Genomic DNA, 25,451 nt, shown 5'->3' on the forward strand with positions numbered 1-25,451 from the left:
CGCCCACATCGACTGCTTATAGCAACCTCTCAGACCTCTGGCACCTCTCTCTCCCCATCCACCACTGCTGGCTGCTCACTTCCAACTGAGCAACGCTACACGCTGTTCCCATCCAACAACCCAACACTACACAAGCAAATATTCCAATGAGTCCAACCAGCTACAGACTGCACACAGCACAGTCAGTGATTTTCATACAGAGCGCTACGTGGCGTTACCAACATAAAAACCTAAACAGCCTACTTACACATTCAGTGGTGTCAACTACCTGACACATTAAAAATATTGAGCCATTGAAAGCTGTGAAAATTAAGTCCATCAACATCAGAGATTTGACACTGCAAAAATTGTGCTAAAACATTGAAAACTTTGCTATGACTAAGCCAAACTTGGAAAACATAAAAGTGTTTCAGTTGTGAAAGAGCGTATTAACCTGTGGGACTTATTACGCATATATTTTGGTATACTGTTAAATTTTGTTTGCATTCTTTAGACATTGTCTTCTGTAAAAACAGGTAATTATTAAATGAGCTGTTAAACACGTATGAGCTCGTGAAACATACATTTTGAAAATCGTCTTATTAGCTGAAAGGCAAAGTGTCTGAAAAACATTTTGAAAAAAAAAAGAGCAAGTAAACCTAATTCCTTAACCTCTAGTCACACTTTTATCTTTCCACATCAGCCCAGTGAAGTAATTGTTTACAACACGAGACTGCTAGATCATACTATGGACAGACACATCTGGATTGCACAAGTATTTTTTTTTTTGTAAAAACAAACGCTTTAAAAGTGTTGCTGTTTTCAACTTTTTACCACTTACAATGGACGGATGCTTCTGCATTGTATGTATCTTTTCTATAACAAGAAATACATTTACACGTAATTAAAAGTGTTCTTGGTTTGAGATATGACTGCCGAGCGCTGACCTCACTTGAAACCATACAGTGAAGCAGACTTGGCACTATCTCTGCAGGTGATTTACTCTTGTAGGTCCTCACAGTTTGGACCCTGACTCTTCATTTTTCTCGAGCACAGTTTTCTCCACACTTTGTTCTTCGTCATGTCATTTATAACGTAACTCGCCTTTATTTTTGTTTTTATTGAGACAAGGTTTATCTTAAATTACTTACATTTTCCATTTTCCCCGTTTCTACTTATCTTACAGAGACATGTGTTGTTCAGCATTAAGAGTTTGTAGTCGTTTGCCTGTATAGAAGTGACTGAATTTCGACTGACAGAGATATTCTGATAATTACACCTTTGTTAGAGGAATTTATATTTCACTTTCAGCCTTAATTGTTGTATTGTCTGATTCACTGAATTTACAGTGTCACCTAAATACTTAAATTGATTAAATTTTTCATTTTACATTCTGTGATTCAAAAGAGGTAGTTATTGGATTGCAACGATGTCGAATTATATGAAACTAGGAGGCCGACATTCTCTTCAATTTTATTTTTCAACTGGTAGGCCTTTCTTCTGTGTTTACATGTTCTGTGTTGAAACAGGTAGCGCTGATCTACTGAGAAGTGCGAGTTGTATTGACTTCCTCATATTCATCCAATAACGACATGCAGTTTTATAATTCATTCTTAGACTAAAAGTACAGGATTTATTTTAAAAACATACTTTCCATACTACAAGAGAAGAGTTAAGTCTCTTTCCGCAGTACTAAAAATATAGCAGAGAATGTAAGCCTGACAGTATATTGAAATTAATATCATATCTGACATAACTGTATATTATTCAGAGATGGAATACATAAGCTACGTATTTTGTTTGTTGAACTACTCACATTTAATGAATTCATTTGTGGAGTGGGACAGGAATTTAAAAATTAACAACAAAATCATATTGCTAATACTGATTTATTACGTATATTACAAAAATACATTATTTACAGTTGAATAATGAGATGAACATTCCACAACTATGGTTCAGGTTGCAACACAGCATTCCATACGTAATTCGCAGTGTTGTGCATTTATATACGTTTTCTCAACACAAGAGACTTCACACGAATGATTCGAAATATGAGCTAATGATTTCTTTTAACGTTCGATCACATACAAGTCGTTTCTTTTTTTTTTAATTTATTACGTTTATTATACTAGTGAGGGTGGTCCACATTATACGTTACACAGTAATACTATGTACATGATGGTTTAGAAATAAATATGGTGATGGTACGAGAGTCTCATTGGCAGAATACTGGTAACAGAGAATATCATGAAATACCCTAAGCTACGATTTGATTTGGTTACGAGTACAGGGGCCGATGAAAGTAACGGCACCTTTCTTTTTTATCCATCTGTTGACGCAGGTGAATAAATGGAATAGGAGAGTGAACAAGGCAAGGCGTGAGACTTGACGCTCTGCCTTTGAGCGGCCCTGAGGCCTCTGTGCCGCCGTAGCGTGGAGCGATCCCTGGGGCCGCGTTACGGCTTTAACGCCGAGCTATTTCATCTGTAGCACCCCCACCTCCCAACACTCCGCCAGGCCACACCCCGCCCCGAAATTGGCTCCGCAGGAAGGATAAGCGGCAGCCCCCACGTGTGGTGGGGCAGCGGCAGACACCGCTCGGAACCATGCAGCTACTGTGGCGCTCTAGCGGAGACAAATCGAAAGACTGCTGCAAAGAGTTCCTCCCCCTCTTCCCGTTACTTGTTCATGCAATTTGCAGGACAGGGGCGGAGTTATCGCTCTGCCTACTTAAATACGGCTAGGAAGAGATTCCTTGAGCGGTAGGGACGTAACTTACATTAGTATCTTCAGCCTTAATGTTTTGTTTCCTACAACGAATATCGTTGTCAGTAGGATAAGCAAAGTTTCTTCTTTCCATTCAATATCATCTTTCTAACAGTCCTTTTCTGATTAACCTACTGAAGTAAATTTGAGGGACAGCAGTAGAAAAATGACGAAATAACATTGAGCTCCAATAAGACATCCCGTGCTAACATATTTAATTTACTTAATCTAGAATCTTAACAGTGAAAGTAATTTATAAATACCAGCATAGAACTACAAACGAAGCTGTGTATCAGGCAACTCGCAGGAATCTGACAAGAAAATAATAGTAATGGCTTTCGTGAGAAACAAGATCGGGTCCAAAATTGTAATAAATGGAGCGGCAACAAACAAGTAACAAAAGTCTAAATACTAAGGACCAATGTATCACATGGAATGAAATTAATTTACGACGGAAGGCAGAGAAATTTTTCTTGAAAATTATTAAATAAAGGTTAAAAAGAAAGTAAGCAAAGAGAAACTTCTAAGGTTTTACAAAATGCTGCTATACCCAGCTGCTATGCAGAGAAACGAAATCTAGAAACAAGACAAAAACATTCACTTATCATTTGGATTTTGTAAATGAGATTTCACATTGTATAGAAGAATAGTCATGCCAATATCGAAAGGGAAATACAGAAATAAAAGTAGTATTACGATTAATGCCTTGCAATGAAAAAAGGTTCAGAATACAGAAGTAAATGGAAAGATCACATTGGCAAGATGGAGGACTACAACAAATACTATACAAATAAAAATCAACAGGACAAAGCAATAAAAGGCGATATGAAGCCAGACGGAGGGACGTTGACTAATTTCTGTGGGTAAGCAAAGTCTAATATGTGCAGAAGATGACGATGATGATAGTAATTGAATTCAAACCTATTTTTCCAGACCTTTAGAAGATAAAGTTCCCTTGCTAAAATAAGTGACTGGATACTCAACCGTTCTTTGCTACTGTACGTGGTAGTGTAAATACCCAGATAAAATGGTTTTGTCTACTTACATTCATTATGTAGTTACCACAGTACTGATCATGATAGGGAACTCGACTTTGTGCCGAGATAAATAAATAAGTATTCTTCTAAATATGAAAATTAATATACTAATACAGTTCACATAGCGGAACATTCTAATAAGAAACTGAGTGTAGAATATGAGTCAATTGTTTAAAATATATCAGTGCGGTGAAGAGTAGTCAGAAGGACACTGGCAGATAATGATATTACAACTGAGGGCTAAGCAGTTAAAAAGTAAAATAATAAAATGAGAGAGAGAAGTTTCTCTTGTCTATTCAAGCAGCGAGGTCGAAGAGAGAGAGACTTTAAACTCAGACAGGCAAAGCTGAAGAAAGTTTCGTTTGACACAACAGTGTACATGTTTTATATGTGGGCTTTTACATCTACATTTCTCCGCATAGCTCAAACGTGAGCCACTGGAAGACGCGACAAGAAGAAAATGGTAGCATTAGAAATGTAATGTGACGGATTTATGTTAGAAATTAGGTAAGGATAGGAAATTACTAATTGACACAATGAGTAGGTGCTGGAAAGAAATAATACTAGGTTTAATAGGTCTGTAGGACTGAAAATATTAGCACAAGACAGAAACTTCTAACAGAAAATTGTGAAAAGACGTGAGGGATGAATCAATTCTTCTGCAATTATTATCACGAAAATGAGTGGACAATGAATTAGCGCTCCAAATGACTCATATATATTCTTTCTGTGTTCTAAACTGATGCATTATGAAATAGATATTACAATAATCTCAGACATTTCGGGAAACCTGGAAGTATGTGGCCAGAAATCCTGTGATAAAAGTTCCTTAACAAACGTCTAAGAAAGAGAAACAACGGAAAAATCGATGCAAGAACAGTAACAGTTAAGCAGACACCCTGTTCGCTTGCTAAGGAAATCAGCTCCCACCCTTCGCCGGAGGAGGGGAATGCGCCATTTCGCACTGGCGGGGTCTCACCTGCGCCAGACAATTTGGATGCCGAGACTCGATTTACAGCCTGTCGGCGAAGGCACCATTAATTCGGGTCGGCTGTCCGCGCCCCAGACGGCTGTTTGCGTCACGTCTGGCTCATTAGACGGGGGAGACGGCTGGTCTACACCTCACCGAGGCGCTGCTCGCTTTCCAGCGACCGTCGGTATTCCGAAAGAGGTGCAGCATTCAAAGGGAAATGACACTTGAACAATTGGGAAAAAAGTGGTTCAGTGCGAAATTACATTTCTCAAGTTCACAGATGATATCCCTCAGATTGGGTTGGTCGGGTCTATTAGATGGCAGTACTTGTGATGATCCCGTAACAAAGCAGAGTATGGTATGTTAAGAGCACCTGATACGCTTTTTCACAGAGCAGCGAACAGAAGAGGAGATTCAGCTTCACTACTGTCAGATACAGGGGCCTATAGTGTATGGAGGGCAGCTAAATTAAGTAATGCTCCAGAGCACGACTTGAAGATTGATACAAGTTCAACCATTTATACCCTGGTAAAATCTGGACTTATTAAATTAGTTCATACAGGATCCAGCAAAGATATTCTAAAATTTCCTGTAATGTAGTTTTTGTTAGATTCTGGAAGTAATACAGGAAGATTATTGTTCAAAACGCATATCCATCCACATCTTTAGCAGCCCAGCCGCCACGGAAAGTTTTTGTAACAAAGTTGAAGCAATACTTAGAGATCTGTATACATATAGCTACACAAAAAGACGATTTACATAAATAAATAAAACTATAAAATAAGGCAATTATGTAGCTTTTCGTCTACTCTTTTTCGTCTTCATCTTGACGAGGTGTTGGTTAAAATTTTAGTACAGGAATAATTTTTACTTAGGCCTTTACATTTTTAGATGATCAAGTTCTGAAAACACAGCAGGTTATAGAAACTTATTAATGAGAAAAAGGTTTGAGACAGCGTCACTGTATGTCACCAGTCTTGTTCAATTTATATGTAGAAATGACTCTCCTGAAGCAAGAGAATAGCTAAGGAGGAAGGGAATCAATGTTGATCATGTACAGGGTGTCCTCAGTAGTCTAGCTCGCGTTGAATACAATCTTTTAAATGTGATACGCTGTTCATATAATGAATATGGCAAATGGGAACTACACATCGCTCTAACAAAGACCAAGTATCTGGTAGTCATTAGTGACAATAGATTTAAAGTGCACATCAATGACGGGAAGTTGTGAGACGACTAGAAAAAATTAAATATCTAGGAGCATACATTGACAAAAGAGGATTGGGTAATATAGAAGTAAAAATAGAGAATATATCAAACCAGAAAAATAATAAGGTGTGTGAGCTCTTTTTTGCTGGAAAGAGAATATTTACAACAACAACATAAAAAGAGTTGTTAGGCTAATGGTTGAGTCCGTCGTATAGTGTGGATCAAAACTATGGGTTGTGAATAGCTGTGGAAACTGATTATCTACGAAGGAACACGAGAATGTGAAGAAAAATATTAATGACGGAATAAGAACTAGAATCAGGACGAATGGTAGATGGAGTTGAACTAAAATCGTGAAACTTATTTGTTGAGAACGCTTGACCAGCGGTCTCGATTTTTTGAATGGAAACCATCTGCCAGATGGAAATGGAGCAGATCTCGACGTTTTGGAAATACCATAGAGCACCGCAGCGTATCCAAGATGAACGCTCAAAATAGAGAGGCATGGTGAAAGTAACAGAAATTGAGCCAAATTATTTAAATTGAGCTTTGTATTAATTAATCTAGTGTTGTGGTAATAATAAAACAAAGTAGACGAAGAATAAGAAGAGGTGGAAACAGGACACTCTAAGGGGAGCAGTAATAAAGCCATACCGGGATATAGGTTCTAACGCTTGACAGTAGAAGAACAAAAACGTCACCAGGTGTATGGAGTCTTGGAACGTTAGGAGCAGCAGAGCCATCTGGCGGAATGGCGCGCAGTGCCACTGTGCGGTGGTGCGGAAGGCGCATGTTCGCCCCTTCTGCGGCTGCCCGCAGCGCACGAAGTGGCCGCAGCGCGACAATGGCCGGTAGTTAGCACGCCTGAGGTCTGGGGTCGCACCATTGTGGCCGCTCTCTTTTTTGCGGGCGCCGAGAGGCAGCCTCTTTAGCACCCCGCCTGACGACCGGCTCTCCGGCGCTCGCATTGTGTCTCCACTCCCCCCCAAACACGAAAAAGCGCTAACACGGATTAAGGAAATCCGTTATGCGGTCCGGCCGGGCCGTGCCTCGGGTCGGCGTGCCATTTCTTGCTCCAGTGGTTCCCGCCGGCCGCAGTCCACACGCCCCGATTGTCCCGCGACCTGTCTGCAGATGGTATCGCTTCCATCCGGCCGCGCGGTCAACCAAACAATAGGCGGGGGTCACCAAAATTTTTCGACGCGTGAAAGTGGAAGGAGTCTCGCGACCGATAACGGATACCGAGCACAAGTAAGGACACTGCATCGCAATGACCTCCAGGAAAATGAGCCATTGTCCCACTTTCTTCTGATGAAAATTCGCGACATAACTAGCAGTCTTTCACTTGTTCCGCCCGTTCAAGGTGAGGACGTGCCTATTCGCCGCGCGCTGCCCCACCCTCGCGAGCGGCGGAGTTCTGACGTGAACTGTCGACCGGCCCGTTAACCTGGCATTATCCCGCAGCACGTTCACCTTGTAGGCCTCTCCGTTACATGAAAGCAACGGAAGTACTTACATACCAAGTTGCTGGCATCTGGCACTCTGGTATTTCCCACTGAAACCAATCAATGGTAGAGTGCAGACTCAAACGATTGCAGCCCCACAATACAATATTTTAGCCTTTTCCCAAAATATTCGTAGTATCAAGGCCACAGGTGTAACCTTACTTCAATTTGTAAATATCAGCCTTCTGTAACAAATTGATTAGCCTTTTTCTACACTGGACCTCTATTATTGACATTTCCCAATGAACCTACTCAGCATGGGAGTACATATTACGTGCTAGCACTCAATATTTCTATAATTGTGACCATACTTTTCAATATATCTGTCTTAGAAAGCATGAACGAGACACATGGTGCACTACAGCTGTGGGAGACAGATTATTTGGGAATTTCAGATCCATCACTAACGACAGCACAGAGGTGGTAATGGTTTAAGACCGATTTTGATGTCCTTTACTCACAACGTCATGTGGTACGACAAAGTGACAATATTTAGAGCACAAACTTTTCACGTAGGCACTGTCATATTTCCCACAGCTGACGATAACATTCGTCTGCAGCAACTGTGGCAAATAACTGCCTCTTTGCTACTAAGTTCACTGTTGTTGCGGTTTATGACTACGACTACCAAGTATAATACCACTTTTAATCCCACACAGGCGTTTCCAGCCTAAATTAGTTGGTTCATAGCGTTATCAGCACAATACTGTAGATTTATAAAGTATTTGTGGATTTACAACTACTTTGACAATTTACGGACTTCACCCCAAATTGTCACTAAGACTGGAGGTTATAAAACCACGTGACTTGTAGCGTGATCTTAAATGTTACCTAAGATCCACAAGAAGGAAGTTCATATCACTTGTATATACACTCATAAACACGTTCACCGTGTAAGTTTCGGAGCACAGAAACTGAAGAGCATCTGTGTCCACCGATGACACTCAAGTGAAGAAAGTACTTATGATTCGATGGTGAAGATTCATTGCTTCACAACCTAACTCACATTTGGTTTGGTACGCAGCGATAACGTTTATCGTTCGAACGTATGGTTGTGCGGAGCGAGAGCACTGGCTGAGCACGGTAGAGTGAGGTTGAACAGGTAACTGCGGACGTATTTCGGGTTGACAGAAAGCGTACACTGTTGAATGTCCGTCTTCGCAGACACATCAGTCGACCGCGACACAGTGAGAGGGATGCAGCGATGTGACGGCACGTCTTTTGAGCAAGCGCTGTGTGTCGCGGTGGCCGTCTGCGTGATGTGTCCTGCGATGCGACGAGTGTAGCGGCGACTCGAAGAGCCGCTTCAGGCATCGGGCGCCGATTTCGCCCCCGCTCGGGCGACGCGCTCAGCCGACGAACGGGAACTGCGCGTACGGCGACGGGAAGAATCCCGGGAAAGCGGCGGCCGGCGGCGCCGTTGCCTGCACGGGAACGGACGTCGTCACGTACGTCGTCAGCAGCGTCGGCACGACGCGCGTCGACGTCAGGGTCGTGTACGCCGTCTTTGCGCCGAACGTCAGTTTCAGGATCTTGCTCTCCGTCTCGGTGACCACCGTTTGCGTGACAACTGGCGTCGAGGTGACTGCGAACTGCCGAAGAAAATGGTGTGCTTTGTTATGAGCAAGTTGAATCGATAATAACAGAACACAAAAAGATACAAATACACTCGTATGGGCATGGGTTAGAAGGATACAGTAGGAGACAAATTTCAGTGTGTGAAAGGCATCTTTTGCTATTTGTCATTTACACGCTGCTGTAATCCAGATGACATCTTTCTTTCTTTCGCTTACGCCATAGTCCCGCAGCGATCTCAAGGTCGGCGTGGTTACAACGGATTTGGCAATGTTAGTTTTAGGGGTGGCCGGATGCCGTTCCTGCTGCCACCCCCTAGTCCCAGGGATGGAATCAGTGTACCCCAACTGTCTGCATCTAGTGTAAATCATGAAATAGTGCGAGCGGGGTTCAGATGTCTGCGACGCTTGTAACTGAGGCGGAACGTGGGGACCAGCCCAGTATTCACCTAGCGGGATGTGGAAAACCACCTAAAAACCACATACAGGCGGGCCGGCACACCGGCTCTCGTCGTTAATCCGCCGGGCGGATTCGATCCGCGGCCGACGCGCCTACCCGAGTCCAGGAAGCAGCGCGTCAGCGCTCTCGGCTACCCTGGTGGGTGCAATCCAGATGTCATCATTATGTTCTGTTGTATACAAATCAAATTTTACGCGAAAATAAGCCACTACACTTATGTAAGGGTACGAGGTTTTCCAGACTTTTGTAACGAAAACTTTTCGAAATCAATCATTTCATTGTTTGAGGGTGAAATTTTGTACCAAGTTTTAATATAAACGAACAAGCTTTATTAGCAGAAAATCTGTTCCTTTGTTTATCCAGAAAAATTGTCCAGAACTTAAAAGTTTATTTTTTACAAGGATTTATAACCATTTGTTATTCGTGCGATAATTTCTAACACGGTTACTCGCCGGGATGACAGAAGTCATCGACAACATAAGCAGTGTATTTGTACCCTTTGAATGGTGTGTATGAATTATTTTAGGAGTGCTTTATTTAAATCTAAATGAAATACATTTAATACATGTGTACCTTAGTAAGGTGTAGACTACGTGATAAATATTTTTGGCAATTATTCGTAAATAGCTCCAATATCTTTCTAACAGTAGCTAACCTATCAATCTCCACGAACAGTCTATCAATGATACTATCAAACATCAGACATCTCAAGAGCAACCTGACTCGATATTCTTTCATGCATAAGTAACATGATTCAAGTCGGTTGTCATTTGCTTTATGCCACAACTTCGATAACTTTTTTTCTAGAACGTCTCCGAGGTTCACACAGGTACTATAGGCCAGTGAGAGCTCGCTAGAAAAGTGGCTACGGACTTCATTGTCATAAATATTAGTAAATGTGTAGTAATGCATATTATATTTTCATCCAAGTATATCTTCATAACGTCTGTTTCTCTCTTTGTAATAGGAGCAACATGTTTGGGTCCAGATAAATGCGTAATAATATTACTAGATCATGTTATAGCATCGTAAGGATATTTACTTTTCCTCCACTTCCACTTTTTAGCTATTGTTCTCTCAAAGGGCACTATTCTCTCTGTTTCAGCCGTGGTCTTTCTCTTGGTCTTACCTGTGTTATCTTCTTCAACCATGTGTTTGATAATATGGCTTTCTCGACATATTAAGTGCCAGTCCCACTCAAGTCGCCCACTCTTTAATCACTGGCTCAATGTCCTTTAAGAGCTCATGTTTAACTGGTAAAAAAATCTGTCAGTATTCTTAATTTTCAGGAGTCTTGTTTTGAATCTATTGGGTCAGAGACCACGTCTCTGCTCCGCCTCGGGCCACAGGTTGTATTACAGTTATGTTGATACTCGGCTTCGTAGGTCTCCATTAGCCTGGACTTGAGAAGTTTCAGAGTGCAGTTTGTTTTGAGCTTCAATTTTTTCCATTATTTTCTGGTATCTCTTATTTTCGGTACTGCCTCAAAATATCTGAGGTCTTTTACCCTTTCAAAGATTTTACCATACACGTCCAAATTATCACGTGCCAGGATGTGGTTAGTAGACCATTGACTCCATCCAAGACTTAGAGCCAGGCAAGGTGGATTTAATGAGTGAGCTAATACACTACTGGCCATTAAAATTGCTACACCACGAAGATGTCGTACTACGGACGTGAAATTTAACCGACAGGAAGAAGATGCTATGATATGCAAATGATTAGCTTTTCAGAGCATTCACACAAGGTTCGCGCTGGTGGTGACACCTAGAACGTGCTGACACGAGGAAAGTTTCCAACCGATTTCTCAAACACAAGCAGCAGTTGACCGGCGTTGCCTGGTGAAACGTTGTTGTGATGCCTCGTGTAAGGAGGAGAAATTCGTACCATCACGTTTCCGACTTTGATTAAGGTCGGATTGTAGCCTAACGCGATTGCGATTTATCGTATAGCGACTTTGCTGCACGCGTTAGTCGAGATCCAATGACTGTTAGCAGAATATGGAATCAGTGGGTTCACGAGGGTAACGCTGGATCCCAACGGCCTCTTATCACTAGCAGTCGAGATGACAGCCATCTTATCCGCATGGCTGTAACGGATCGTGCAGCCACGTATCGATCCCTGAGTCAACAGGTGGGGACGTTTACAAGACAACAACCATCTGTACGAACAGTTCAACGACGTTTGCAACAGCATGGACTATCAGCTCGGAGATCAAGGCTGCGGTTACCCTTGACGCTGCATCACAGACAGGAGCGCCTGTGATGGTGTACTCAACGACGCACCTGGATGCACGAATGGCAAAACTTCATTTTTTTGGATGAATCCAGGTTCTATTTACAGCATCATGATGGTGGCATCCGTGTTTGGCGACATCGCGGTGAACGCACATTGGAAGCGTGTATTCGTCATCGCCACAATGGCGTATCACCCAGCGTGATGGTATGGGGTGCCATTGGTTACACGTCTCGGCACTTTGAACAGTGGACGTTACATTTCAGATGTGTTACGACCCGTGGCTTTACCCTTCATTCGATCCCTGTGAAACCCTACATTTCAGCAGGATAATGAACGACCGCATGTTGCAGGTCCTATACGGGCGTTTCTGGATACAGAAAAAGTTCGACTGCTGTCCTGGCCAGCACATTCTCCAGATCTGTCACCAGCTGAAAACGTCTGGTCAATGGTGTTCGAACAACTGCCTCGTCACAATATGCTAGTCACTACTCTTGATGAAGTGTGGGATCGTGTTGAAGGTGCATGGGCGGTTGTACCTGTACACGCCATCCAAGCTCTTATGGACTCAATGCCTAGGCGTATCAAGGCCGTTAATAGGGACAGAGGTGATTGTTCTGGGTACTGCTTTCTCAGGATCTATGCACCCAAATTGCTCGAAAATGTAATACATGCACGTTTTAATATAATGTATTTGTCCAATGAATACCCGTTTATCATCTGCATTTCTTCTTGGTGTAGCAATTTTAATGGCCAGTAGTGTAGAATAGGGAAGGGGGAATGATAGTGATACCTCAAACTCCCTCCTCCAAATGCAGTATGGCAGCATGTTGAGTACAGAACTGTAGACACTGCAAGCGTCTGTACCTGTTGTTGTGGCTGCAGCGGGTTAAGCGGGTTGAAAGGCGCCAGAGGGTTGAGCGGGTTGAGCGGCGGCTGCGGCGCCGGCGCTTGGGGCGCCACCGTGGCGGTGCCGTACTCGAACTCGGTCTTGCTGACGGTGGCCACGGGCCGGCGGATCGTGCTGAAGACGGTGCTCTGGCCGTCGTACACGGGCACCACGTGCGAGTCGAAGATCGTTTCGATGCGCAGGACGGGCCGCGACGTGGTCACCACCTGCGGCAGCGCCGCCGCCGCACCGGGGTTGAGGTATCGCAGCAGAGCCAGCTGCTGCAGCTGCTCCGGGGTCAGCTGCGGCTGCGGGGGCGGCGTCGGCAGCGGCTGCAGCTGTTGCTGTTAACACGGAAGGCCCCATTGGAAACTCTCGTGCCCACAGCGTTGCTGTTTTGCGTTAGTCGGAGGAAGACAGATACGTGGACGTCATAGAACAGCTGGAAACGTTTTACTTTTTGCTGAAGAATAAACTTCACTTGTAATGAACAAATATTTCTGAAAAACTGTGGTGTGCGTACTGTAAGACCTTCAGTACACACACCATCAGATTATTTGACTTGTCGCTCTAACGAAGTAGGCGTGTTTATCTTCTGCCATTAGGTCAGACGATAGAAATGCCACTTGCACGATTAGAGTAGCAGATTGACGGTGACTAACTTTAAACAGGACTTGATTAATTTTCACACACATTTATTAAAATAGTAACAAGCATAAAAACTACTTAACTTGGTTCTGGATGATATTTACAATTGACAATCTGAAGTTCCTTTGGTATTGGTACATTGATCTTATTCTCACATATATCTCTGAAACTTGACAAAAGTGTCTGTACATTTATCTTCACGGCTATGTAGAGGAATATGGTAATCTTATTAGGCGCAGACTGAAACTTGACTATAGACTGGTACAGACAAATGTAGAACTCGTACAGACCTGTACAGACGACTGCAGACTGACTAATCGCAGGTCTGTACACTTGTTATAATACCTCGCGCGTTCATGTATCTCTGCGCGAATGTGATCCGCGAGGAGAAAAGGTTCTATGTAAGCAGCAATCTCATTGGCTGCTTTACATATTAATAGGCGGATCGGCGGAAGCAGAATTTGGTCCGTCTCTATGGCAGCGCCATCTCGTAGTGCGGAGACGGACGAGCTCTGCGCCTGTGCTGTTGTGCTTAGTGGGACGCCCTCTAGTGGAAAATTTGTGTACGCGCTGACTACGCGGAACTATGTACACAACAAAAACAATCTTGTCAAATTTCAGAGTATCTTTTTAGAAAGATAATGCTAGTCATCAAGGCCATTTGCTCGGGACTAGATCAACGGCATTAACAGGTTAATAATTATTTATGACAATGGTTGTTCAAGAGTTTCTGCTATTTTTTGATCTGATGATGGTTGCTTTAACTATCACTCCAGGCGTCACTGCATGGTTAACCAAAATTAATAAATCTTATATTGCTGATATTTTCTTGTTTTTTGACCCATATGCGGTGACTGAGACACCTACTTATCGGTTTTATGTAATACGCAACGCCTTCATATACCGGGCACGCGATTTTCACATTCTCCCGCTCGCTTTGCGAAACCTTTAATCCTACGTTTTCGATGGAGGCCACGGTTTTTCAAGTTATACAAAAGAAACGTATTTGAAGGTAACTTTTGAACAATTTTCTTAATAATTCGAAAACTACAACCTCTGGTGAAAGAGTACTCCAGGACAAAATTTAACTATGTTAAATTCCCTACAAAAAGGCTGCGTTCATTCTTTCTGTAGAACTATTTGTTTGGGTGTAGCGAGTGAAAGAGTATGAAAATCTTGGGCGAGGTATTTGAAGGCGTTGCGGGTTGCATAAAACCCAGCGGTAGGCGCAACTGACTCGCCCTGTATATGTGACTCTGGCTGTTAAACCAGGCTGTATGTATTGCTTGTAGTTTTACTACAGTTTTGGAACGTCCATTTCACCTGAAATTTTTCTTTATTCATGACGTTTGCATAACAGAAGCTGGACAGCCGACTGAACATTAAAGAATTCTTAGAAGACTTCCAACATTAGCTTACAGTGTGACACAGTGTTGTTTGTTTGGTGTTTATGGGTCGCGGTAGCAGTTAAGGTGAGAGTGGCGTGCTCACGTTGTTGGCGGCGTCGAGCAGCAGCGCAGGCGCGGGCGCCTTCTTGGGCCGCGCGTGGTCCTCGCGGCCCGGCTGTCCCTCCTGCTGGTGGCTGTCGGACAAGTCCAGCTCGAGGTGCAGCTCGGAGCCCGCCTCCTCCAGGTGCGAGCTCAGGTCGGTGAGCGCGCGGCTCGCCTCGAACTGGAAGAGGTGCGTCGGCGGCAGCGTGCGAGTCGCAGTCACGTGGCGCGTCACCTGGTACGACTGCACCAGCGTGTACCTGCTGGCAGGCCAAGTGCGTACGTTCACCCAGCAGCTCTCTCTCATTCAGGGCTCTACTCGCACCATTAATGTTGCTATCCACTACTTATCTCTATCTCGGCTTGCCTTAACATTACAGTAGGACGAGGGAAACGAGTGCATTTGGAAGTGTCGTATGGCAGTGCAGTGCAACGTCATCTATCAATTCCTCTTTATACCTACAGGACGCTCTGAAAGGTGTAAACTTTTATAGAAAACTAATTGGTACAGAGTGATATACCAGACACCTACCGGGCGTGTTAACCACAGTGGATGACGTCACGAGGAAGGAATATGACAAGAAAACAACACATGTAAATGAAAATATCAGACCGCGATAAAGAAGAACAAATCAATACTCCAGTGCGTATTGGCAAGAAACTGTTTCAAGAAAATGGTTCAATAACTTACCCAGGATGTAAGGTCATCTGAAAAACGCAGAGTAAATGAAGGGTTGGAAGCCGAATTTCTCAGACAAAAAACGCCTTCACCGAGGAGAAAAAAGAATTCTAGCACCCTCTTTACTGCGAAAAAGTTTCTGAAAGTGAATGGATGAAATGATTTTAAGGCCTGTAGGTAGCAGTCGAACCCAGGTCCTCCTCATGTCCGCATCTCGTGGTCGTGCGGTAGCGTTCTCGCTTCCCACGCCCGGGTTCCCGGGTTCGATTCCCGGCGGGGTGAGGGATTTTCTCTGCCTCGTAATGGCTGGGTGTTGTGTGATGTCCTTAGGTTAGTTAGGTTTAAGAAGTTCTACGTTCTAGGAGACTGATGACCACAGATGTTAAGTCCCATAGTGCTCAGAGCCATTTTTTTTCCTCCGCATGGTAGTCAGCCGCACTGACTATTCAATTGCTGAAGTTATCAAAGCGTGGCGGAAAACTGTGGCCTGAAATTTTGTATTTTCCTCTCTGACCATATACATTTGTTAGTATAGTGAAAGTATAAAGAACCCTATACCCACCATCTAAAATCAAAAATCTACCGAAGTGTTACTCACTTCGTCACTGTCTACGTCCAGTTACAAAGGAGGTAGAACAACGACCGAAGTTATGAAGACGAAGATGCTTAGATGGACAGGTGGTATCACTTGACAGGGTAACATTTCGAGCGATACTACCGGTAAACATTTTGGGGTAGCACCGATCCAGAAGAAAATGCGAGAAAGCACTCTGCGTTAGATTGGACGTGTGCTTGACTACTGTACCAAAGGCAGCCTATGCACTGTAACCCACGAGAAAGAGACCAAGGGACGAAAAAGACAGTGATGGGCCGACACTCTGAACGACGACCTGACGGCTGTAACTCTTCATCCAGGCATGGCGTACGATCGAACAACTCAGTGAATCCTGCCACCAGACGGGACAAACGCTAAAGGAAAATGATGCATGAGATATTGTTTTGTATCGCTGTGACAACTGAGTCAGCCGGATGGGAAGGGATACTTATTACGATGTGCTCTGCGAACTTGATGAAACTCAAACGGAGTATCACGAGGAAAGCTATTTCAGAAGGGTTGGGGAGAATGTAAGTCTGCAGAAGTTCACAAGAATTTTTCTTATTGAAGAACTATAACGACTTGAGACGTATAGCTAGGTAAGGAAAGTACTGACCGCATTAAACCATAGAAGACGTGGACCATGGGTGAAAAAAATGAATGATGGAAAGAAATCAAGTGCTTGTAAGTTTCCTCCTACTTCCAGGATAGGTGGCTGGAAGAAATATTCTGTTTGAGAAATGTGTTTTCCCGCAAACCACTTTGCTGTCGTTATATTCTGTTTACACTTAGAACAATAGAACCATAAAAATGTTGCAGGGAAAAGTACATGTTTCAGAAGTTTTGAACGAGCCTGTGCATCACGTCCACAGGACCTGGCAGCCTCGTCGGAACCGACCTGCTGTCTCCTCATCCTCCTCTTGCAGTTTCATTGGATGCGGTGTGGAGGATCGTAGGTTCAGCACACTGGTCTTTCGGCTATCGTCAGTCTTCTTGACCTGGAGCCGCTACCACAGAGTCAAGTAGCCCCTCAGTTGGCATCAAGAGGCTGAGTGCACGCTGTTCCCGCCGTCCCAGCAAGGAAAAAAAAACCCTGACAGTACCACGAATCGAACCCAGGTCCTCCGCATGGGAGTCAGCCGCACTGACTACTCAGTTGCAGAAGCTATCAAAACGTGGGGGAATACTATGGCCTGGAATTTTGTGTTTTCCTCCCTGACCACATACATCTGTTAGTGAAGTGAAAGTATAATGTACCCTACATCTGAAAAAGAAAAATTTACTTCATAACGGGGTCTATGGGTTGAGATAGACTCTTCCTGTGAATCAGAAGGGATACAGAAATATGAAGCCGTATCTAGCTTTAGGTAGGTTGTCTGCGGCTGGTTGAGTTGATTAACTCGTATTGTGACTTACAAAGGAGAAGCTGTACAAATGTGAGGACTGATTTTTCACTCACATTCTCTCTCCCGCTGTTTCCACATGAATACTGTTTTACAGTAAATTAGCGGCCTTTACAAGCGAATGGTAGACGTAGTTATAGAAAAGTATCAGTTTATTGTGTTCTGGAAATTAATAAAATTTAAATAATCTATCACTGAACACTTCGGAAAAAGATGAACTTGATCACTGGGACCGGAACTACGTTTTGCACTATAAGCAACAGTTTCTGATAAAGTAATAATTTTCCACGTTGTTCTGAACTATTATTTGAATTATGTTCTAATGTCCTCCCTTCTAGACCGTGTAAACTCCACGATTATTTGCCTGGGAATTGTCGGGACATGGCTCGGTGACTCGAAGTGAGTCACTTCTGGAATTCTAGAATTCCCTTGCGGCTTTTTCGCAAAATGATACTTTCGTGTCCAGCATGAACTACCCCAATAAGGCAACTTAAGTGGAGTTCTACATCACATACATGTACGAGCCGCATACGTTGTCAAGGGGCAGCACTTAACGTCACACTGTCGTCGCGAGTAAACGTAGGCTACAGTCTTACATGCTTCTCACTGGTGCCCGAAAAATATTACGGTACTCTGTCCTTCTACAACAGTTGGCTACCACAATGAAACTATCTCGTGTTGTGTGTGTGTGTGTGTTTGTGTGTGTGTGTGTGTGTGTGTGTGTGTGTGTGTGTGTGTGTATGTGTATGTATGTGAGAGCGCACGTGCGCGCGCCGACGTCGTCATGTCTCCTAAGATGGCCATTTCATGTGGGAAAGGACCATGCGCGGGCACCATTAAGGTTTCTCAAGAAACAGACGATTAATCTTGGGAATGAGGCCGCACTATGGAGACAGGGAAGCCTCTGAAGCCACAGCGCCGCCTCCGCTTGCTCCCACAGGCTCTTCTCTCAGCCGTGGCTTTTTCTCATGTTTCATTCCTCATACGTTCTCAGGGCTACCGTACGCCGTGGAGAAATGTCCACCGCTTTGCGAAGTAGGACTGATTCAGTTGAGTAAAGTAGCTGTGAACTGCAGCTGCTATCGCAATGATCAACATGTCACACAGACTATGACGCTGCTCACGTAGAGGGAGCAAGAATACGTGATTGAGAAGGAGTTTCCAGGGACTAGCGTCTAGTTGAGTGAAATGGATAACTGGGGGCAATCACTAGCACCGTTTTCCAGTTACACCAGTAATTTCTCCAATCTTCTGGACTGTGAGGACTTCTTCACTTGTCAGGTGTTTCTTCGCCTAAATGGGCAGAGGAAAAAGTTTAGAGCAATGATAGCATACCACTGTACTGTAAGAGTGGCGGGGATGACAGCCAAACGGCACCTGTTATGAAATCACTCTTGTTGGTCAGGCCGTATGGCAGACGACAGTCAGGCAGGTATAGCACAACTTTCTGAGGCGTCTCCAGGCACATCTTCGGTCTGGGATCTCACTGGAGTAGAATTGTCTTCATTGATGAGTACCGCTTGGAAATGAGCCCCGATTACTCAACAGACAGCTGTGGGATGCCATCCGGACAGTCGCTCGCCAAATGGCCCGACAATCAAAGACTCATGGTCTAAGGTGCCCTATGGTTGTCACCCGCAGTATCCTCGCAGCACAGCTGTACGTCAACGATATTCTGGTCGCTTTATGCTGCCTTTCATGGAAAGGCATTCTGGGCTTACATTTCAGCTAGATAATTCCCGGCCGCAACGGAGAGAATGTGTACAGCCTGTCCTCATGCTTACTAAACGCCATCTTGACCACGTGGCTCACTGCATCTCTCCCGAATTTAGAACGTTATGGAGCGTGATTCTGACGATTTGACTCGCTAGTTGGACAGACTTTGGCACGTTTTCCTCAGGAGGACATGTAACAGCTCTATCAATGCCGAGCAGAATGACTGCTTGCATAAGGGCCAGAGGTGGACCAACGCTCAATATGTGGAGCTCATTCTGTTCAATAAATCATGCATTTTTTTCTGAAATTGCAATGATACCTTTTTCTTGTACATGTACATTACATGTATCGATTTCCGCGAAGCAATAGATTTGATGGCAAAGAAGAATGGAACAGTAATCTAGAACAAAACTTCGTAGGCGTTGCCGTGACAAACGTGTAGAGAATGATAGACGGATGACTGGACTGAGACGACATGAAGTATGGCTGCACACAAGCGACAAGAGGTGCCGCGAGGTGTGCTTACCTGGTGGTGTTGCCGGCAGGGGCGACGATGGGCAGGACGTGCGTCTTGAGCAGCAGCGTGGTCGTGCTGAAGGTCTCGGTGGTGGTGTGCAGCGGTGGCGTCTCGGTGCCTGGCGACAGCGTCAGCACGGGCAGCGTGGCCATGCCCGCCTCCAGCGGCAGGCTGCCCTCCAGCGAGAGGATGTTCTCCGGCGCGGGGGCGGGCGCCGCCGTCGGCACGCCTCCAGGCGCAGAGCCGGGCGCCTCCGTCTTGCTGGGCTCCAGCAGGCGCTCGAAAGTCGACGTCACCGTGATGAAGCGCGTGTTGCGCACCGTGCCCACCTGTGCAACGAGACAATCAGACCTCACTGCTGCGCCAGAACTTCCGCTCTTGTAACGATCCTACCTAGGCTGATATCCTTCTTCCAGGGTGAGCCGATCGATTACGGCCACTCGCCCGATACCACTTGGGTCATATTTATGCGGTACGGGATTTTGCAGGGCAGCTTGGTCTTTTACTGTATTTACCCGTAACCTCCGTTTGTTTACCTTATTTCATGTTTATGAGATCATTCGGTATGCTTTTATTGAAATGTACGTCCACCCCAGAAAGTGAGTGATCCGGGTATTTTCTTCTTCTTTCGTTTCAGCCTCTTTGGGTTACAATGAGTCAGTCATTTCTTTGCGTATTGTTCCTTCTTTTATCCCAAGTATTTCTTCATTCTCTCTGGCCTCCTTCTCTTCTATTCTGAAATTGTGGGTTTCGCACTTTATTTTTTCGTCTCTAAGTACTCACCTGAGCTGTTCTATGGAATAATAACTTAACTGTAATTTTTAATTCTCTTAGGTCCTTTTCAGCTTTTGTAAAGGTATTAGGTTTCATTATGCGTTTATGGTAGAAATAAAAAATTATTTTAGAGTGTCTGTTAGAGTCTACTTTGGGATGTACGTAAAAATGTTGTCTCCTTTGACTCATAGTATCTGAGAGTTTTTTGCATTTTTTGTAGAGAATTTCCTTCCTGTATACGATCTTATCATCCTGAAATTTTGTTCCGATGGTTTATAAAAAAAGAATTATTTCTGTTAGTTCTAATTGTTCCATCCAGCTTTTGCGATTCATGGTTAGACTTTCTGCAGCAATACAATGCTTAATTTTGGACCCCCATGAAACAGATTTCTTCTTCCATATCTCTTTTGTCAATTGGATGGGCAATTCTAGTTAGCTATTCCTGAATTCTATTGCCTTGCGCCCTATTGTAGTCCACCTTAACCATTTCCCCAGATATTTAAATTCTTTCACTAGGCCTACTTCGAGACGATAAAGCAATGCCTATGTTATTCTAAATTACGATGGAAAGAAGCAACAGGAATTGCCGCAACTACAGCCGTTTTAAAACACCTTAAATGTATTCGCAATTACGAATACGGACAACCAGCAGCTGCATAATGCCATGACGACAATGAAAATTTGTGACGCACCGAGACTCGAAGCCGGATTTCCCACCGTCGTCTTACCATTTGGCTATCCGAGCACGGCTCACGGCCAGATCGAAACTTCCGTATGTCGCCAAGCATCTGTCTACATACTGTACTCGTATATCCAAATATGTATATTCCCGTACAGGGGGAACATTTTACTTGAATATCGCTTGCCCATTGTCGGCGGATAAATAAGATACTACATTCATATCTGAAGCAAATTTGTATCGCAATTCAGAATGACACAGCCACTTGTCTTACTTCCGTTTTCATTACGAGCAATTTAAATAAAAGTGTATAAAGTAATATAACTTGTAAAGTGAAAATAATCGAATGCAACGAATGATATTATGAATATACATTTTCTTGATAAAACCGTAAAATCAGAGATAACAGTTTGTTTCCGCCTACACAGTGAAAATTGTATCTTCGGCCTGAGATTGTTTTTGAAGGTTGATGGCGGCACGCGAGGCGAGTAGTAGTGGTGATGTGACGGTTCTGTGAAGTCATGGCGTGTGTACGAATCTGAATGAAAAAGCAATGAGAATGAAACTATATAAGTGTGATATAAACCCTGCCATAATAATGTTACTATTCAACAAAACGTCCTAATAAACATGCAACAGGAAACCACTAGCTTTAAGTCATTTCATGAAGCAAACCCACACCTCCCTATTGGACAGTAACGAATACATGATTTCAGCCAGTGGACTGATGTAGTCGTCAGAAAGATAAGTAGAAGTTCAGTTTTTGTATAACTACCACTGATTGGACTATTTTTATGTCGTAAGACTGTTGTGAATCAGCGAAACTCCACAACAAAATTTTTGCCGATTTTACTGTCACTAATAAGAAAGGAGTGGGATAATAATAGTACAACTATCCTGCAGTTCAAAGCATTGCGCGTTCTTACGGAGGCAGACACAAAAAGTGGTGACTGAAGAAACCTCGTGTGTTGTCGTGTCGGATTGTTGGCAACGTTATTAAGTTTATTAAAGGATGCAAAACACTGAATGGATCACTACTTGGAGCTAGTGATGGCCGGTTTAGATATGATCAGCGAATCATCTTCAAATCTAAGTTCGCAAAGGATCAAAACAAAAATTACTTTAGGGTAACACTACAGCGATATCGGTAAATAATTGTTCTTTCTTCACGGGGACCACAGTTACGTAGAGCACTTTTTAAGGAAATTTGTGGTGTTTGACTAAAATTGCTATTCGTTAATTTCGTGAAATCATGTTCTACAGTGCTTCTTAAATATGAATTGAAGTGAACATTAATAAAGCACACAGAAAACAGTGTAGAGCATTTGCTTTCCCATTATGCCCTGTGCTGTATAACTTTTACACTTTATTAATTTTCAGTACAAAGCATTACTCAGGTCTATGTGAAATGGTGAAAATAGCTCTAGAAAAAAAACTGTCACTCGTACTACAAAGAACGTTAAAACGGCGAGAAACTTTAATACCTAATGCTAGAAAGTGTATTGCATCAGCAGTGGCAAGAATGTAACATAAAAAACTTAAAAGTACAGTGGATGCAATGGGAAACGTTAGATAGTCAAAATTTTATGACGGAACGATCTTATTAATACTTTATCAATACTCCCGACTTGTGCATATCTTACTTCATCTTCCCCCATCTCATCCTCTGTACGGTTTTATGTTACATTCCAAGCATTACTGAGCAGCTGCCCTTTCCAACACTCAGGATGAAAGAGGTCATGATATTTTAATGTTATTTGCAGTTCCCCTGTCGTAATTATTTATAGTGTAACACTTATGTCAATATGGTTTTCCGGGTCTCGTTTTTACTTTGCCCAGCATATATCTGCCTATGATCTACAATTCAGTTTGGAACAGGCAATATTCAATAAAAAACAGTGTTCTATAAGTTGTTTTGCACTCATTTCACTTGCTTTGAATTACGAAATTAGCTTTACTGCCAGTGAGAAGACCGCAGCAGGGCACCCATCGCCCGTTCCCTCGTAATTCCGCGCACATATAGAATGGCTGCATTCATATCTCCAGCCATCCCGATACTCTGATCGCAGGCCTGCGCCATAGACTCTACCTCTTACTCCAGATTAGATTTTTACGGAAAATGAAATATCAGAATTAAGGCTAGTGGTTTTTGCAGGCGAAACGTGCAATTCATACCTGCTGAATTTTTGGTGTTGGGCTACTGTAGAAAAAAAAAAGTTCAGTCAGTGATTGTTAGACTACGCAGGTCACTGTGTAGTGTGTGACAGTGCTGCACTTGCAATAATACTGGAGTGTGTACTATAACTACCACCCCTCCGTGTTTCTCTGGCGTAGAAACGACCAATGTGCCACCACCACCAAATCTTCACTTTGTCTTGTTGGCGTAATACGTCGACATGAAATCATCGTTCAGTCGCATTGGAAAATAAGTACATGGTTTAGCAGTATCTCCTTTCCTTCCTCCCATCTCTTTCTAACCCGTCCAAAAAGTGAGGTGACGCAGCAGTAAAACATTGGACTCGCATTTGGAGGTTCGGTGGTTCGAATCCCTCTCCAACACTCCAGATTTAAGCTTTCCGTGATTCCCATAAGTCACTTAAGCCAAAAGTCAGGATGGTACACTATATGATCAAAAGTATCAGGAAACATGGCTGAAAATGACTTACAAGTTCGTGGCGCCCTCCACCGGTAATGCTGGAATTCAGTATGGTGTTGACCCACGGTTACCCTTGATGACAGCTTCCACTCTCGCAGCCGGCGGCGGTGGTCTCGCGGTTCTAGGCGCGCAGTCCGGAACCGTGCGACTGCTACGATCGCAGGTTCGAATCTTGCCTCGGGCATGGATGTGTGTGATGTCCTTAGGTTAGTTAGGTTTAAGTAGTTCTAAGTTCTAGGGGACTAATGACCACAGCAGTTGAGTCCCATAGTGCTCAGAGCCATTTGAACCACTCTCGCAGGAGTGTGGCACTGAGGAGCGGTTTCGATGTCGGTCGGTGAGGCCTGGCACAAAGTCGGCTTTCCATTACATCCCAATGGTGTTCTATAGGATTCACATCAAGACTCTGTGCAGGCCAGTCCGTTACAGGGATGTTACTGCCGTGTAACCAATACGCCACAGGCCGTGCATTATGAACAGGTGCTCGATCGTGTTGACAGATGCAATCGCCGTCCCCGAATTGTTCTTCGACAGTGGGAAGCAAGAAAGTGCTTAAAACATCAATGTAGGCCTCTGCTGTGATAGTGCCTCGCAAAACAACAAGGGGTGCAAGCCCTCTCCACGTAAAACACGATCACACAACAACACCACAGCCTCTGAATTTTGCTGTTGGCACTGCACACGCCGGCAGATGACGTTCACCTGGCATGACATCGGATTGCCGCATTGTGTACCGTGATTCATCACTCCACACAACGTTTTTCCACTGTTCAGTCGTACAATGTTTACGCTCCTTACACAAAGTGAGGCGTCATTTGGCGTCTACCGGCGCCATGTGTGGCATATGAGCAGCCGCTCGACCATGAAATTCAAATTTTCTCACCTCCTGCCTAACTATCATAGTACTTGCAGTGGATTCTGATGCAATTTGGAATTCCTGTTTGATGGTCCGGATCGATTCTGTCTATTACACATTACGACCGTCTTCAACAGTTGGCAGTCTCTGTTAATCAACAGACGAGGTCGGCCTGTACGTATGTTGTGCTGTACGTATCCCTTCATGTTTCTACTTCACTACCACATCGGAAACAGTGTACCTAGGGAAGTTTATGAGTGTATAAATCTCACGTACAGACGTAAGACATAAGTGACACCCAATCACAGAACCACTTTCGAAGTCCGTGATTTTCGCGGAGCACCCCATTCTGCTCTCTCACGATTTCTAATGATCACTGAGGTCTTTGATAGGGAATACCTGGTAGTAGGTGGCAGCACAATGCACCTAATATGAAAAACGTATGTTCTTGGGGGGTGTCCGGATACTTTTGATCACTTAGTGTACCTTTGGAAGGACAGAGCCAATTGTTTTCTTCATTCTCCACCATTTTGTTTGTGATCCGTCTGCAACGATTACGGCGTCGACGGGGCGTTAAACCCTAAAGCTCCTTCCCAGTTGAATCTCGTCGAATTGGACACCAGCGGCGTTACCTACAGTCTCGGTAGGTGGGATCTTGAGTACCCTACCAGTAGTTCCTCAATCTTGGTCGCGTTACATGCTGATACCAGTTCCCCGCCGGCCGCGGTGGTCTCGCGGTTCTAGGCACTCAGTCCGGAACCGCGTGACTGCTACGGTCGCAGGTTCGAATCCTGCCTCGGGCATGGAT

General features: G+C 43.9%; 1 protein-coding gene across 4 annotated transcripts in view; it reads right to left on the minus strand.

Moving 5' to 3' along the window:
* Positions 1-1,852: 1,852 nt before the first annotated feature.
* The window catches only part of LOC126281458 (proline-rich protein 36), a 795,503-nt gene continuing 771,904 nt past the window's right edge, over positions 1,853-25,451 (minus strand). For all 4 annotated transcript variants that reach the window (XM_049980446.1, XM_049980443.1, XM_049980444.1 and 1 more), the window contains 4 exons: positions 19,688-20,007; positions 14,770-15,031; positions 12,609-12,974; positions 1,853-9,064 (listed from right to left, as the gene is read on the minus strand). In XM_049980446.1, the coding sequence (XP_049836403.1) occupies positions 8,822-9,064; positions 12,609-12,974; positions 14,770-15,031; positions 19,688-20,007 (1,191 nt within the window). In that variant the 3' untranslated portion in view covers positions 1,853-8,821. The remainder of the gene's footprint in view (positions 9,065-12,608; positions 12,975-14,769; positions 15,032-19,687; positions 20,008-25,451) is intronic.

This window comes from Schistocerca gregaria, chromosome 7 (assembly GCF_023897955.1).
Source record: "Schistocerca gregaria isolate iqSchGreg1 chromosome 7, iqSchGreg1.2, whole genome shotgun sequence".
In the NCBI taxonomy this organism is placed as follows: Eukaryota; Metazoa; Arthropoda; class Insecta; order Orthoptera; family Acrididae; genus Schistocerca; species Schistocerca gregaria.